The sequence below is a fragment of the Staurois parvus genome, unplaced genomic scaffold (genome assembly GCF_062004578.1).
Source record: "Staurois parvus isolate SC_StPar_1 unplaced genomic scaffold, SC_StPar_1.0 ptg000130l, whole genome shotgun sequence".
In the NCBI taxonomy this organism is placed as follows: domain Eukaryota; kingdom Metazoa; phylum Chordata; class Amphibia; order Anura; family Ranidae; genus Staurois; species Staurois parvus.
In genome coordinates this window covers 2578225-2594197 of record NW_028317926.1, presented here as the reverse complement: position 1 = coordinate 2594197, position 15973 = coordinate 2578225, and the positions used below count along the sequence as shown (strand labels likewise).

Genomic DNA, 15973 nt, shown 5'->3' with positions numbered 1-15973 from the left:
CCATTGACATACAAATATCCTCCAATCCAATCCACCTAAACTGAAGAGGACAGATCCCCTTCTATTTTTTTAAAGGATCGGATTGGACCCAGAGGTAGGTGGGTGTAAACGGACACAAGTCTATTGGAATGCATGGACCATCAGATAAGGTCCATTTTTCAGGCAGACCTGATTGGATCTTCAGTGTAAAGGAGCCTAAGGGGAAATCTCCCCTGACAGTGGCTATAAAACTCTCCAATACCATAACCAGGAGGATGTTGTCATTACCATTTATGTCTGTTGAAATTATCTTCCCTTTATTCCTATCATGTTCTCAATGTGGGGCAGACCACAATAAAATTAAACTGAAGAAGGTTCTAATCCTTTTACACGCCAAACACATAGCTACATTAAACGAGCGCTAGAAGCGTATAAATGTATAAATAGCAGCTGGCATAAAAAGGTTAAACCTCCAACCCTCATAAACAATAATATCCAACAATGCAGCGCTCAGATAAAATGATCCATAAAATTCATCACATAAAAACAAGTCCATCAATGTATGACTTATTTATAAACGCATGCGAAATTAGCTAAATGCTCAGTCCAGTATGAAACCACATAGAAAATAGTTATCTTAGAATCCTAAGAAGTGTCACATATCGTGATGGTGACGTTGCAGTTGCAGTTGCAGTTGATGAATTGTATGAGAGTGGATGGTCCGGGGAAGTGTTGCCTGGCTGTGTGGACTTGGCTGCCTGTCCTGTCCTATCACCAGGTGTGTGTCCAGTACCTCCTCCATGAGCGCTGTTCAGCGGGTGAGAGCCACTAAGGTGGATCCCTTGTAAGTGCTTACCATTGGGTGCGTAAAAGTGAAGTGAATCTTCCCCGTGATCCGGAGAGTGTCAGTGGAGGAGAGGCTGTGTGCAGACCTGTTGCCAGAGGTGTTCCATACATTCCAGGATGATGATGACCAGGAGTGGTCTTGATTACTCAAAAGCGCTATAATTTGCGCTGTCTGGTTAGTGCAACTTACTCTCTTTCCCACATGCACCTGATGCACGGATCTGCACCTCTTTGAAGATTTATATGTCACTAATACACCATTTGATGTCTTTAGACGCAGACTTACACCCTTATGTGACACTTCTTAGGATTCTAAGATAACACTGTTCAACAGGTAAAAAGTTTTGGGCATAAAATTAGCTAATCTTACATAATTTTGGGGTGCTGAAAATGAAAATGACCCTAAAAAATGTTGATTGGCTCTAGTTTCCATGATATATTCACCCATCTAATGACGTAAGCCATTCAAAATTATGATGCAACTTCAGCTGCATATTGTGCAATTGATACTGGTGACCAATAGAAAATTGCATGTATACTGAGATGATGCAATATTAGCCTTTAATTGCATCACTTCACTGCATAAAAGCTGCAGTATCTGTAGCTGATTGTAGTTCGACAGCGTCTTTACATTTCGTTTTATGCTTATATAGGCTACTCAGTAATGCCTCGAACTTGTGTGAATAAAGCAGATAATTTCTGCTATATCTGCGGTGAAATAACTTTTATCTCACAAAAAAGGAGGATAACAGGAATGATTAAGAAAGCCTACAACTTGTATTTTGGCTGCAAGATAGGAGACCAGGACAAGAGCTGGGCACCACATATATGCTGCAATTCTTGTGGGACGGCACTGGAGCAATGGTTGAATGGAAAAAAGGCATCTATGCCTTTCGCTGTGCCAATGATTTGGAGAGAGCCAACAGATCATGTTAGTAATTGTTACTTTTGTATGGTGCCTCCAATTGTAAAAGGGCTAAATAAGAAGAAAAAGTTATCTGTGCACTATCCAAATATTCCATCGGCAATACGTCCAGTTCCTCATGGAGAGGGGCTACCAATTCCTAAAGCACCAGAATCCTTCGTGGTTGAGTCAAGTGAGGAAGAACCTGAAGCGCGTAGTCACGTGCAGTTGTAAGAGATAGCCCTTTCCTCGAATACAAGAGAAAAGCCAAGAGAAGCAAAACCGACACAAACTGAAGACAAAACTAGTGAGAATCCTAAGTATTAAAATGATTCAACTTAGCTTATGGCTATAATTTTTCTTGGTAATCCTATGCAATATATTATGCCATTTAGGCTTTGTTATATAGTCAATATCACTTGCTTTATATTTGTGGAAAGACATCTATCTATATAATTATTGTGCATTATGTAGTCATTACGCCTATAGTAGAAAACTTTCCGTTTACAGAAAAACTAGAGCCAATTGACAAATTTCATTGTTATATTTGAACTCAGAATGTGAAATTCATTAAGAAATGGATCCTTTTGTTTCCAAAACTGGCAAAAAATAAAAATTTGTTGAACAGTGTAATTATTTTCTATGTGGTTTCATACTGGACTGAGCATTTTGCTCATTTTGCATGCGTTTATAAATACGTCATACATAGCTACATTCGATTCATCCACAAGGCGAACATTAGGCCAAGACATTAGGCCAAGACATTTACAAATTCCCGAGTCAACCCATGAAAATAGTGGCAATTGCTTTGGATGGAAAGTACATTTACTTACGAAAGTATTTCAAGGTCTCTTCAATTTGTTCAGTTGTCAAGTCAATGTTGGCATCAGGAGAGATGAGCGGTGTTTGGAGCCAGTCGTCGTGGTCATACCCATAGATGGTGTCAGCTCTTAGCTTGTAATGGGGTAGCTGCTCTTCCAGCAGGCTGATGATTTCAACTTCCGGAAGATCAGTACTATTGCACACATCTGAAAGAAATCGGAGCATATTGTTTGCTGTTATGAAGTCTAACGCTCTGGGTTTAGTATTCGAGATCTTTGAATAACTACAAATTTGCATCAATATATTTATGACATGTTACAATGTACAGCAACAGTATAAAGCTTTTAGTCCCTGAACGACAGATAAGTGGGTTTTCTTAAGATGAAATGACTCAATCACTCTGCTGTTGGCAGAAGGGAGCATTTCTTCCCCAGTTCCTCCCAATAAGTCACACTGCAACACTGTAACTTTGTAGCAGTCACACAGTAAGAGGCTGAATCAGGGGGCTGAGTAATGCCAGGTTAAAGTGATATTAAAGCTTCACATTTTATTTAATTAAAATAACAAACATGTTAGACTTCCCTGCTCTAAGCAATGGTTTTCCAAAGAGCAGACCCAATCTTCCGCATCTTGGGTCCCCTGCCAGCGCTCCTGGCTCCTCCCCCCTGCTGACTTCCCCCATAGCAAACCGCTTGCTATTGGGACACTCATGCATGCTCACTCTGGAGCCCTGCTCTGTGTGTCCACAGACACACAGAGTGACTGAGCCCCGCCCCCCTGCTCCCTTCTTACTGGCTGTGATTGACTGCAGGAGAAGCCAATGGCTCCTGCTGCTGCCTATCTATCCATTGACGCAGGAGAGAGCTGCTGCTCTTGTGCACATCGCTGGATCTAGATAGGGTAAGTATTTGGGGGGGGGGGGCGGAGCAGCACATTGAAGGTTTTTAACCTTAATCAAGAAAATGTATTGAGGTAAAAATATATTTAGGCTTTAGTCCTGCTTTAAATTGTGGAAATTGTGAAAATGTAGAGCTGCCCATAGTAATGAAGATAAGTGCATGAATAGGCCATGCGTGCGTAAGCATACACACAGGAATAAACGACCTATACCCATATAAAGGTCCAATTCCTCCACTCATAGAGTGCTTTTCATTCAAGGCTATAGTATAGGTACTATATTATAGAACCTATAAGGGGGATATTAACCCTTGCAACACTGGAAGAATACGGCTGTGAAGTTTTTTGGGGGGGCTGAGGACTTTCAGGACAGCCAGCGACAGCACAAGGGACACTTCACATTTAATGTAAAAAGAATTCCTTCTGGTGATTTTTCAAAAAACATACCGAAAGTTAGGCTTTAACTATTTGCTGTACTGTAGTGTTCAAAATGGTAGCCTTGATAATATAGCAAGGTTAGGCCTCCTGTTCATGGGCGTGGTGTTCCTGCATCTGCTGAGCTATAGCAAGTCCAATCCTAATTCCAATGTATAAAAAAAAATGAAATTTAAAGGCATTGTTCACCTTTACCAATAAACTGCCTATGCAGGTAAGGGGTGTCTATGGATAAAAGCCAACAGTGCAGCTTTGACCAAAGTTGAATAATGCCCTTGCTATAGGTGTAGGTCATTTGCATACCTCCAGAAGCTTGACTGAAAAACTCCCAGAGGTGGCATTATCCCTTCCTGCCTCGTTGCTAGGATGTTGCTAGGAGACTCCCAGCTGTTACTGTTCTCCACCACCACTTGGTCAAAGCTGCACAGGGTTATTTTTATTTACAGATGCTCCTTAGGTGCACAGGCAGTTTGTTTAACTAAGCCTTCAAACTAATATTTTAAAAAATGCCTTGGTTTGATTTACCGGCAATTCCAGTTTACTGATAACAGTCACCGGCTGCATTCAGAAAGACGATAAAAATGCTGTTCTAAAAATAGCTAGATCATATGACAGACGTAAGGCCAACACACTGCTTCAGATACACCCAACGTTGGCAGCATATTCTACTACAAGGCAGTCATTTAAAAATGATGATTATACCCTTAATACACGGGTGCTCAACTTGTGGCCCTTGGAGCCCTCTGATGTGGCCCTCAACCTCAAACTGAATGCAGGAGTTTTGGCGAGCTTTCGGAAAGTGCACAACATCTGCAAGATATACCGTATTTTTTGCCCCATAAGATGCACTCCCCCCCCCCACCAAATGATGGAGGAAATGTCTGTGCATCTTATGGAGCGAATATTGACCAAGACTCCTACCCCCTCCCTGCCGCCATGTTAGAATACCGGGCCGACCGCTCGGCTGTTCTATGGGAGAAGAGAGGAGGAGTCCGAGTCAGCAGTGCAGCAGCACCAGGCAGGGCCCAAAGCAGCTGCCCCTTAAAGCGGAGTTCCAGCTGAAAAAATACTGTAGCTGCTACCTTTTAAAATACAGCCACTTACCTGTTCCTCGATCCAGCGGTATCCTCACCACCTCTTGTTTCACCAGCCATCTTCTTTAGTGTAGGTACCTGGCTGTGAAAGCTTGCAGCTTCACAGCCAGGTGCCCACTGCGCATGCGTGAGCAGCGCTGCACTTTTTGAATGGTCCTGTAGTCTTCTGGGACCCATCATGTGTCCCAGAAGACTACGGGGGGGAGGGGGGGACAACTTCCACTTTCGATCGCCTAGGTGATTGCAGCGGAAGTGGGAGCGGATACCTGTCAAATTCGTGTACCCACTTACCCGCTCCCCAAAGTTGCCAATCCTTAATGGGGAGTGGGGTTGATAGCATTAAAGCGGAACTTCCCCTTTTGAGTGGAACTTAAGCCCACACCGCCCTTAAATTGGCAACAGGGTAGGCTGATGACATCCTTGTGAGCCCCGCCTTCAAAAATGATGCTGAGTCGGGCTGGCCAGGTATATCTTCTCCCCCCATAGACTCCTGTGGACTGCTATACCAAACTGTATATATGTGCATTACTGAAAGGTCTCTGTTCATCCCTTGTACTATGTCTGCAGTCTCTGGTCATCTCCTGTACTGTGTCCGCAGTCTCTGGTCATCTCCTGTACTATGCCCGTAGTCCCTGGTCATTCTCCTGTACTATGCCCGCAGTCTCTGGTCATCTCCTGTACTATGCCCGCAGTCTCTGCTCATCCCCTGTACTACGTCTGCAGTCTCTGGTCATCCCCTGTACTATGTCTGCAGTCTCTGGTCATCTCCTGTACTATGTCCGCAGTCTCTGCTCATCTCCTGTACTATGTCCGCAGTCTCTGGTCATCTCCTGTACTATGTCTGCGGTCATCCCCTGTACTATGTCTGCAGTCTCTGGTCATCTCCTGTACTATGTCCGCAGTGTCTTGTCATCTCCTGTACTATGTATGCAGTCTCTGGTCATCTCCTGTACCGTGTCTGCAGTCTCTGGTCATCTCCTGTACTGTGTCTGCAGTCTCTGGTCATCTCCTGTACTGTGTCTGCAGTCTCTGGTCATCTCCTGTAGTACATCCACAGTCTCTGGTCATTCCCTGTACTATGTCTGCAGTCCATTGGTTCAGAACATTTTTTTCTTGTTTTCCCCCTCTAAAACCTAGGTGCGCCTTATGGAGCGAAAAATACAGTAATAGAAGTCTATGGCAGAGTGCAGCTAACTTGCAGGAAAGCTGCAGGTGCACTGTGCTACACATCAGTGTGAAAGCAGTAAATCTTCCTTTACATTTGCGGTTTTGGAAGCAGGTAATTTTTACCACCCCCAACCACTAATGTAGCGTCAAGGGTCGCAATGGTAACCGATCCTCTCCATTTTACTCCTGCCACTGCTAAAAGCTGGCTTCTACTCCTCTCTCTTCAAAAGCATTCAGTGGCTGCAGCAAGAAAATGTTCCTTATGCTATTCAAAATAAAAAAAAATTAAATTCTGAATCATTTAATTGCATTGTGGCCCACAACAAGTTACCAAATAACTTAGTGTGGAACTCCACTGCATCTGAGCACCACAAACCAAAAATTCCATTTTATTCATTGCTCATATCCAAAGCAAACTCCCCCATGCATCCATGTCTCCATGCTTTATTTTGCTTAGAAATCATTGTGAAAAACACCCTCTGGCATTTTTGGGAGTGGCCATCTTAAGTAAGGGCAGATGATTCATTTAGCATTCACTTCCTGGAATCCATCTGCTCTTAGCTCAGGCATTGGCTGAGCTGAGAACCCTTCCTCCCTTTCTGAAGACTCCTGGGATGTATGACATCATTTACTTAGGCATAGAAACCAGGGAGTAACTGAAAAAATGTAGAAAAAAAAGTTTAAAACAAGTAAATATGATATACTTTCCTATCCATTTACTAATGCTAGCAGCATAAAGATTACAATTAGTCAGTGTTAGTTGAGAGAGTGAAGTTCTGCTTTAAGTGTCCCTCACTGTTGAAAAGATTGAGCACTCCAGCCTTAAGTCTATGAAAAGTCTACAGTGGATATATATCTTCCTTTCATAAAGGGTCAACATTAATTTGATCACAAACTGCTTAAATTCTTCATGACCCGAGGGCCCAAATTAAATTTACAACTTCAGTATACATCAGTTTACTTACTTACCTCTGTGAATAACTAACTTACCTGAAAAGTTATTACTTTGTAAGTTTATGATGAAAGGTAAAATCTAAAGTAAACCATGTACTGCCAATGCAGGGTAAAAGCACCAGGATTCCTTTACTGCTACCCTCTCCAGCTGTGCACCCACCTACCCTTCATTCCCCTACGACTCTATTCAGCTGCTGGGAACAAATACAGGTACTTCCAGGTATGGGAAGAATGTGAATCACCCATCAACCTCCCTCTTGCCACATGTCAGCGCTGGGGATTGGGGAATGGTGTTTGGCTACTAAAGCACCCAGGCTGCTCCAAGCAGCCATTGTTTTTCTAAATTTTTTTTTTTTTTTCAAAAAAAGCAAACTTCCTTTATCCACTTGCTCTCCAGAGGATTTCCCCCCCTTCCTGACCAGACCATTTTTTGCGATATGGCGCTGCGTTACTTTAACTGATAATTGCGCGGCCATGCAACGTTGTACGTAAATAAGAATTACGTCCTTTTTTTCCAACAAATAGAGCTTTCTTTCAGTGGTATTTGATTGCCTGTGCATTTTATATTTTTTGCGCTAAAAACAAAAAAAGACCCACAATTAAAAAAAAAAACAACAATATTTTTGACTTTTTTGCTATTGAACATGTTGAGTAAAAAAAATTAAAAAATCAAATTTCATCATAAATTTAGGGCAAAATGTATTCTGCTACATGTCTTTGCAAAACAAAAATCCCAATACGTATAAATGAATTGGTTTATGTGAAAGTTATAGCGTTTACAAATGGCGGTGTATATACACTGGAATTTTTTTCTCCACTAGTAATGGCAGCGATCAGTGACTTATACCGGGACTGCAGCTGGCATTCTGACACTGGGGGGGAACTGACCTCGTGTCACTGACATCCCCAGTGACACCAATACAGTGATCAGTGCTAATAAAAAGCATAAAATGACACTGGGCAGGAAGGGGTTAACATGTGGGGTGATCAAAGGGTCAACTGTGTGCTGTTTTACTATGTGGGCTGTGTGTTTGTTTCACTGTAAGCACACTGCTTTGTATGACTCTGCTATGCAGAGCCATAGTGCAGGAGCTGCCAGGGGAGAGATCTGTATTGTTTACATACAGGTCTATGCCCCATCGGAAATCCTCGGAGATAGCTGGGTGCAGAGCCATAGTGCAGGAGCTGCCAGGGGAGAGATCTGTATTGTTTACATACAGGTCTGTCCCCATTGGAAATCCTCGGAGATAGCCGTGTGCCAGCGGGGAAACACAAAGTGGACTATGCCTATATAATATATGTTGAAATGGCCACTGGTAGTCGCTAACAGAAGCCTGCATGACAAGGTGACAACCCAAAAGCACTATTGGGAGGCAGGGACAGAGTGTTGTCACCCTATAACCCTCCAACTACAATAAAATAAATGAAGTGCTGATTGGAGAAGAAGAGGCAGCTGTTCCTGTGTGGATGAGGTAGTCACCCGTCCATGTGCTCGGCAAATGTTAGACTGATATACAGATAGACACATTCCTGCATACTCCTAGAGACCTGTTATTTCTGTCATTTTGTTATCATTGTTAAAAAATGATGTGGTTGTCCTTCAACTGGGCCTTTCACGTCAACGTTTCTGAATCGGCAACTGTTGTTAAAGATGACAAACCATTCATTGTTTAATCTCATAAAACTGCAAACGCAAAAATGTCCCTGGAAGGTACGTGCATCTCAGACAGAACGGAGAAATGTTTCCTCACAGATCCCACATTTCTCTAATGGACGATCAGATCCACAAATGACCCAATGCGGCAGAATTAGTAACGTTTTACGTACTCATTTTGTGAGTGGATTTAGTTTCTCCGTCTCCCCTCAGTTCGCTCTCTCCTACGGTCACATTTTCCTTCCAGCTGTCCTGATGACTGCTCGTCCTAAAGCAACACATGGAAAGGGCGCTGCTGGTGCCCAGGCCGGCTGTCACATGGGGCTGCAAATTTCCTGACTAAACATAGCTAAGACAAAGCCAGCTCACTAGCAGGGCCTTGCTGATCCACGCCTTCACAGCAACTAAAAATGGCTGCCCTTTCACATTCTGCCAATTCAACTGCCTGGCAGACAAAGTCGCTCTGAGGCCGGGCAGTCTGTCTACATTGCTGAATAAAATAGACCTCTGTATAGAACATACAGTAAGGGCTCATGTACACTGCAGCTGATAAACTCATGTTTAGGAGCTTTTCTGCGTTTTTGTCAGCAGCCCCTGAACTCTCCCTAATGTTTTCCTATGTGTCCCATGTACACTATGTCATTTACAGTCGTTTACAGGCACTTGAGTTTACAGTCGTTTTTTTGAATGCACAATTGAGTAGATTTTATCAGCGTTTCAAATGGCAAATGCATTTAAAACACCAATAACCGCGTTTATAAGCGTTTGCGCTTAGAAGCGGTTTTTAAATGTTCCATAGCCAAATGCTGTCCTTTTTTCATCATCAGAAATGCATGCAAAGCGTTTTCCATGTATTCAAATGGACTTGGTACACCAGTGCAGTCAGTTCCAGGTTTTGCGTGAAGGAAAAAATGGTAGAACGTGCCGCATTATGATGGGATCCATAGTGAATACAACCAGAAAAGATAGGTAATCTCAACACATACTGCTCTCTCAATTTCTCTCAAAATGTCTGAAATTGTTAATTTTTTTACTGTTTTTCAGTGCATTCTGGGCATTTTGGAAGGTCTCCTGATGTTATCTTTATCCTCTTCACGCGGGCCGCACACAAATGTGCGGCCTCCCGGTGTCTGGGCCTAGATGCCGAACGGCCGCACATTTGTGTGCAATTAAGAAAAACATATGTGCTGAGAGCGTGTGCCCTGCGCGCTCCCAGCACACATGTCCGGTACTCACGGAAAGGTTCCGATCTCCTCTTTCGATCGGGACCTTTCCTGATCATGTGACTGCCGTGACGGCGAATCACGGCGAGCACATGACCCTAAAACCCCGCCCCACCTCCCGGCTTCTGAAACCCTTAAAGGGCCGGGAGGCGCCAAGGGGTTAAAAAACGCTTCTAACGCAAACGCACATAAACGCGGTATGGAAACGCAGCTAAACAGACATTTTCTAACCTACGTTTTCCAGCAGTCAGTTTCCATTGTTCAGAAGTGTTTTCCAAACGTCCCGTGTACATGGAGCCTAACACTGTACAGGCAGATTAAAAGGATTTTTACTGCAACGTTCGAGGGAAGAGTCACTTATAACATACATTTCACATGTCATATCCATGGAGATGATGGCAGTGCAATCCTATCTATTTTTTAATGGACATTTTTTGTTAAATCCGGTAATGCTGGGATTGCCCTTCTGCTTTGAGCTGTATTCATCACATTTTTCTGTTTGTCCCTATGTACCTGCTGGTGTGGTGACTTCTTGATATGCCCCCCCCATGCACTAATATAACCAACTGTGCTCAATCAGCACAATCAATCCTCCCACTTAGGCATGGGTCAAGCTTCGAACGATTTTTAGTTCGAAAATCGGACCTAAGAATAATCGGCCGATTTTCGCTCTGTTAGTGGGGCAATGGCACCGGCCTATTTTCATGGTTCCTCCCCATTTCGTTTTTTGGGCACGCTGGAAAATACGTGAAAAACGACTGATTTTCAAAATCATTGGTGGCACCATCGGATTACAGAACGAACTATGTTTACGATTTAAGATCGAAAAATCGTTTGGAATTCCACCCATGTATGGCCTGATTTAAACCTAAATCAATGAATACTTATAAAATACCCCTTGTTGCTTGAACACAAAAACAATGGATCACACCTCACTATCTCAATATATTCACAAATAACTAGTGCAGCGCAACTCTCCAAATTAACCACTTGCAGTCCTGAGGATTTACCTCCCCCCCCCCCTTAATGACCAGACCATTTTTTGCAATACGGCGCTGCGTTACTTTAACTGACAATTGCGCAGTCATGCAATGCCGCACCCAAATTAAATTAAATGTTTTTCCCCACGAATTGACCTTGCAGTGGTATTTGATCGCCTGTGAGGTTTTTATTTTTGTGCTATAAAAAAAAAAAGACCGACAATTTTGAGAAAAAAAACAAAGTGTTTGAATTTTTACTATTAAAGATGTCCAGTAAAACAATTAAAAAAAATCAAATTCCGTCATAAATGTAGGCCAAAATGTATTCTGCCACAAGTCTTTGCTATAAAAAAAAAATCCCAATACATGTAAATTACTAGGTTATAGCGTCTACAAATGGTGGTATATATACTGGAATTTTATTTTTTTAATACTAGTAATGGCGGCAATCAGCGACTTATAGTGGTGGGCATTCTGACACTGGGGGGGAACTGACTGTCACTGACATCCCCAGTGACACTAATACAGTGATCTGTGCTAATAAAAAGCACTGACACTGTACTAATAACACTGGGCAGGAAGGGGTTAATGTGAGGGGCGATCAGAGGGTTAACTGTGTGCTGTGTGTGTTTTACTGTGTGCTTTACTATGTAAGCACACAAAGCCATACAAAGCAGCATGCTGGAGCTGACAGGGGAGAAATCTGTATAGTTCACATACAGACATCTCCCCCGTCAGTGATACTTGACATTACAATTACAATACAAATTTGGTACAAGAGGAAACAGAGGGTCCTGCTCGTTAGAGCTTACAGTCTAAGAGGAAGGGTTGAATGACACAAAGTGTACTAGCTCTTGGGGATGAGCTGATGGAAGAAGTAAAAAGCAGTTTACTAGTTAGAAGCAGGGTAGGCTTCATTAACCCCTTTGCGCCGGTGCCTCCCGGCTCTTTAAGAGGTTTCAGAAGCACGGGGAGGCGGTGTTTTAGGGTCATGTGACCGCCGTGATTTGCTGTCACGGCAGTCGCATGATCGGAAAAGGTCCCTATTGCAAGGGGAGATCGGGACCTTTCCATGAGTCATGGGCATATGTGCTGGGAGCGTGCAGGGCGCGCACTCTCAGCGCACATGTATTTTCAGATGGTACGCAAATATGCGGCTGCTTGGCGTCAAGGCTCAGAAGCCAAGAAGCCGCATATTTGTGTGTGCTCGGCGTCTAGGGGTTAAAGAGAAGGGTTTTTCAGGGATCGTCTAAAGGTGGATAGATTAGGAGATAGTTGGACAGATTGGGGTAGGGAGTTCAAGAAGCTCGGGAGAAGTCCAGGAGGCAATTATGGGAGGAGGTGATTCTTTTGCATAGGTGCAGAGCATTAAATACCTCCTTCAAATGGCTGCTTTCAATACTAGTGTGAACTAGGCCTTACTATACACAAAAGACCAATTGATCTCTTCTGTCATAATTGCTTCTCCCTACTTGTCAGTGTTTGTTCCCACTGAGATGTGCATACATGCACAGCTCAGCATGCAGTGTTATGTCACATTTTCAGGATGGTAACAACTTAAGGCATTCCAAATTGTATAGTCTTCCTCCTCTGACTTAATTTCTGTACCATAATAAACAGTACAAGGAGATGTAAATCAATATGTCACTTAGGACTGGTTCACATCAGCACTTGCTGGCTGGATCACCAGATGAAAAGAGAAGAAAAAAAACCTAAAAAAGAAAACTAAAGCAGCCATCACATCCAAGAATTAGCAAGCTGCAATATACAGTAGTAAATGTTTAATACTGCCTTAACATCAGAGAAACTGAATTAGGAAATCTGTACAACTTCTACTGACACGGACAAGAAGGATCCCCCCCCACTGAAATATTTCTGTAGCTGTCTGTAGCTGAGATATTTGTTTTACATCATCCTGGATTAACAACATTATAATAGGGTAAATTTTGAGCAATTTAGTCCTGTTTAAAAGCTTCTTTCATTTGGGTGGTGTTACAATCTATTTTCAAATCTTGCCATGCATATTCGGGAATTATAAAGCCATGTAGGAGAAAATTGACAGTGATTTTTCCAGTAATTTAAACCCACACAGATTTCTTACTGCCAGCAGCCCCTCGGGAATATCATCTGACAGATGGTTACTTGTGATGTCAGAATCTCCTGTGATTATTAAGTAACATCAGTATGGAATGGATGACTGGCCTCTTTGCCAGCTGTATCGGTTTTCCATTTTCCCCATGTATTTTAGTTGATTTGTAAACATATCTCAACTAACAGTATTTAGCCTTTATATTAAATGGTTAATCTGTTTCTGTCAACCACACTGCCATTCGGTACATACAAAATACCACTGAAATGTGGGTTCTAATGGGCAGAAATCCAGTTTAGGTTTGCCTAAAGTGTTTCTAAACCCAGGACCCTGCATTCACTATATCTGGTCTCCCACAGTACGCAGAACATGGAAATGCAATTATTTTAGTAAATATAAACTGCTAAATACCTTTTCTCATCAGCAGTTACAGCAGACTTGTGACTTCTATCAGTGTCCAGCTGAGCACTGGTTAAAGCTGTAGGAGGAGTTTTCATTCTCCCCTGATTGTCCTATGAGGCTGCAAAACCCCTGACCCTCAGTCTGAACAGTGCTGATTGGCCCTATTTTAATCACAAGCACTCTCCCAAGACACAAAAATTCTCTATCAATGCACACCAAACTGAGTATGTAATGCTTGCTCCCAAGGCTCTGTTCCATCAGCAGATTGATTGAGGATGATAGAATGGGAGGATGAGAGTAGACAGGATCAAACACCCTTTTTACACATTGCAAAGGATTTTACACATAAGTGGGTGTGGGGAGAAGATTCCCCGACCACCTGAAGCAGGTTACACGCAACACTGTAAGGGCTCGTTCACACCATGCGTGCATGGAAACTGATGTGCAGATTTCACTTGCAGAGACATCAGTTTTCATGCACGTTTCAATGAGTTTTATACACATTGCAGCTTTCTGCGCAGAAAAAAATCTGCATGTGATAATAGTGTTGTGGTGTGAACAGGGCACATAGAGAACAAATGTTTTAGTCGTGCCCTTGTAGAACACATGCAGAAAAACTGACATCTCTGCACCATTGCGAAAGAGCCCTATTGCCATTTACCTACGTTCCTTCATTGGTTAAAAAATGCTGAAATTTAACAGCAAACATCATCTATAGCTTTTTGTTCAGAAATCCTGTGGTATCTATTCATTTACATGTAGCCAGTATAAACACCCCCATATGCTCACCATATAAAAAAGTAATTTTATATCAAATGTTGTTGTCAAGCACCATTTGGAGGAAGCAGGAAGCATGGAAGACTAAGTATAATTTGCGAAAAACTCAATCCATTCTTGGACGCTGGCCATGAATTCAATTAGTTTCATCCCTGCCATACATGCACCTGGTAATAGAGGCAGAGATAGATGAGCTTTATAATAATAGAAGCAGAACACTCTACTGTAATGTCAGATCATCTTACACAGCAAATACACGCACACAAAGAACACGCCGCAAAAGACATGTGATGGGGAAGGTGCAGAGAACTGGAGGCTCACGGAACTATACGGACTAAATCTAACCACAATAACAAATGCTGCCTTCACTATGACAGCTGATGCTCTTACAGGAGGAAGTCCTGGCAGATGGAACATTTCATATAGTTTTAGATTCATTAAAATGTCATACAATATGGCAAAAGTACTAGAGTCTCTTAAAGTGGAACTAAACCTTCCTCTCCTTTACAGCCAAAGAACTTGCTACCTTAGCCTCGGCTTATATCTGACGTTTCCATGGTTCTTCACAGTGACCAGCTATAACAAATAGCTATTTGAGGGTTTGACAGTTTGGCTGAGAGCTGACATGAGCACACTGGTAAATGTGACAGCTTTAACCAGAACTAAACCCTCCTATCCTTTACAGCTGTGGTCTCCAAACTGCGGCCCTTTGCTTGCCTTTATCCGCCTCTTGATGCACTTTTCCTTCCACTGATACAAGACACTAGTCTTCCCACTGACACGAACAATGGGGTACTATTTCTACCAATGATGCCAATGATGGAGCTCTATTCCTAAAGCAGACACCAGTGACGGGGAACTATTTCTCCCACTGACGCCAACGGGGGGCACTATTCCTTCCAAGGACGCCAACGGTGGGGCACTATTCCTCCCAATGACGCTAACGGTGGGGCACTATTCCTCCCAATGACGACAACAGTGGGGAACTATTCCTCCCAATGACGCCAACGGTGGGGCACTATTCCTCCCAATGATGCCAACGGTGAGGCACTATTCCTCCCAATGACGCCAACAGTGGGGCACTATTCCTCCCACTGACGACAACAGTGGGGAACTATTCCTCCCAATGATGCCAACGGTGGGGCACTATTCCTCCCAATGATGCCAACGGTGGGGCACTATTCCTCCCAATGATGCCAACGGTGGGGCACTATTCCTCCCAATGACGCCAATGGTGGGGCACTATTCTTCCCAATAACGCCAACGTTGGGGCACTATTTCTCCCACTGACGCCAATGCTGGGGCACTATTCCTCCCAATGGCGCCAACAGTGGGGCACTATTCCTCCCAATGACGCCAACAGTGGGGCACTATTCCTCCCATTGACGCCAACGGTGGGGAACTATTCCTCCCAATGACGCCAACGGTGGGGAACTATTCCTCCCAATGACGCCAACGGTGGGGAACTATTCCTCCCAATGACGCCAACGGTGGGGCACTATTCCTCCCAATGATGTCAACAGTGGGGCACTATTCCTCCCAATGACGCCAACGGTGGGGCACTATTCTTCCCAATGACGCCAACGGGGGGCACTATTCCTTCCAAGGACGCCAACGGTGGGGCACTATTCCTCCCAATGATGCTAACGGTGGGGCACTATTCCTCCCAATGACGACAACAGTGGGGAACTATTCCTCCCAATGACGCCAACGGTGGGGCACTATTCCTCCCAATGATGCCAACGGTGGG

General features: G+C 43.4%; 1 protein-coding gene across 8 annotated transcripts in view; it reads right to left on the bottom strand.

The window, feature by feature from the left end:
- TRAK1 (trafficking kinesin protein 1) overlaps positions 1-15973 on the bottom strand; it is a 163288-nt gene that overhangs the window by 132615 nt on the left and 14700 nt on the right. For 7 of the 8 annotated variants that reach the window (XR_016312070.1, XM_089672505.1, XM_089672506.1 and 4 more), the window contains exons 1-2: positions 8926-9079; positions 2563-2757 (exon numbers count right to left, since the gene is read on the bottom strand). Coding sequence is in view for 6 of the 8 variants with exons in the window: in XM_089672505.1 (XP_089528631.1) it covers positions 2563-2757; positions 8926-9034 (304 nt within the window). In the remaining 2 variants the exon portion in view is untranslated. Of the gene's footprint in view, positions 1-2562; positions 2758-8925; positions 9080-15973 lie in introns of those variants that run through there. The other variant, XM_089672510.1, reaches the window with a different exon arrangement.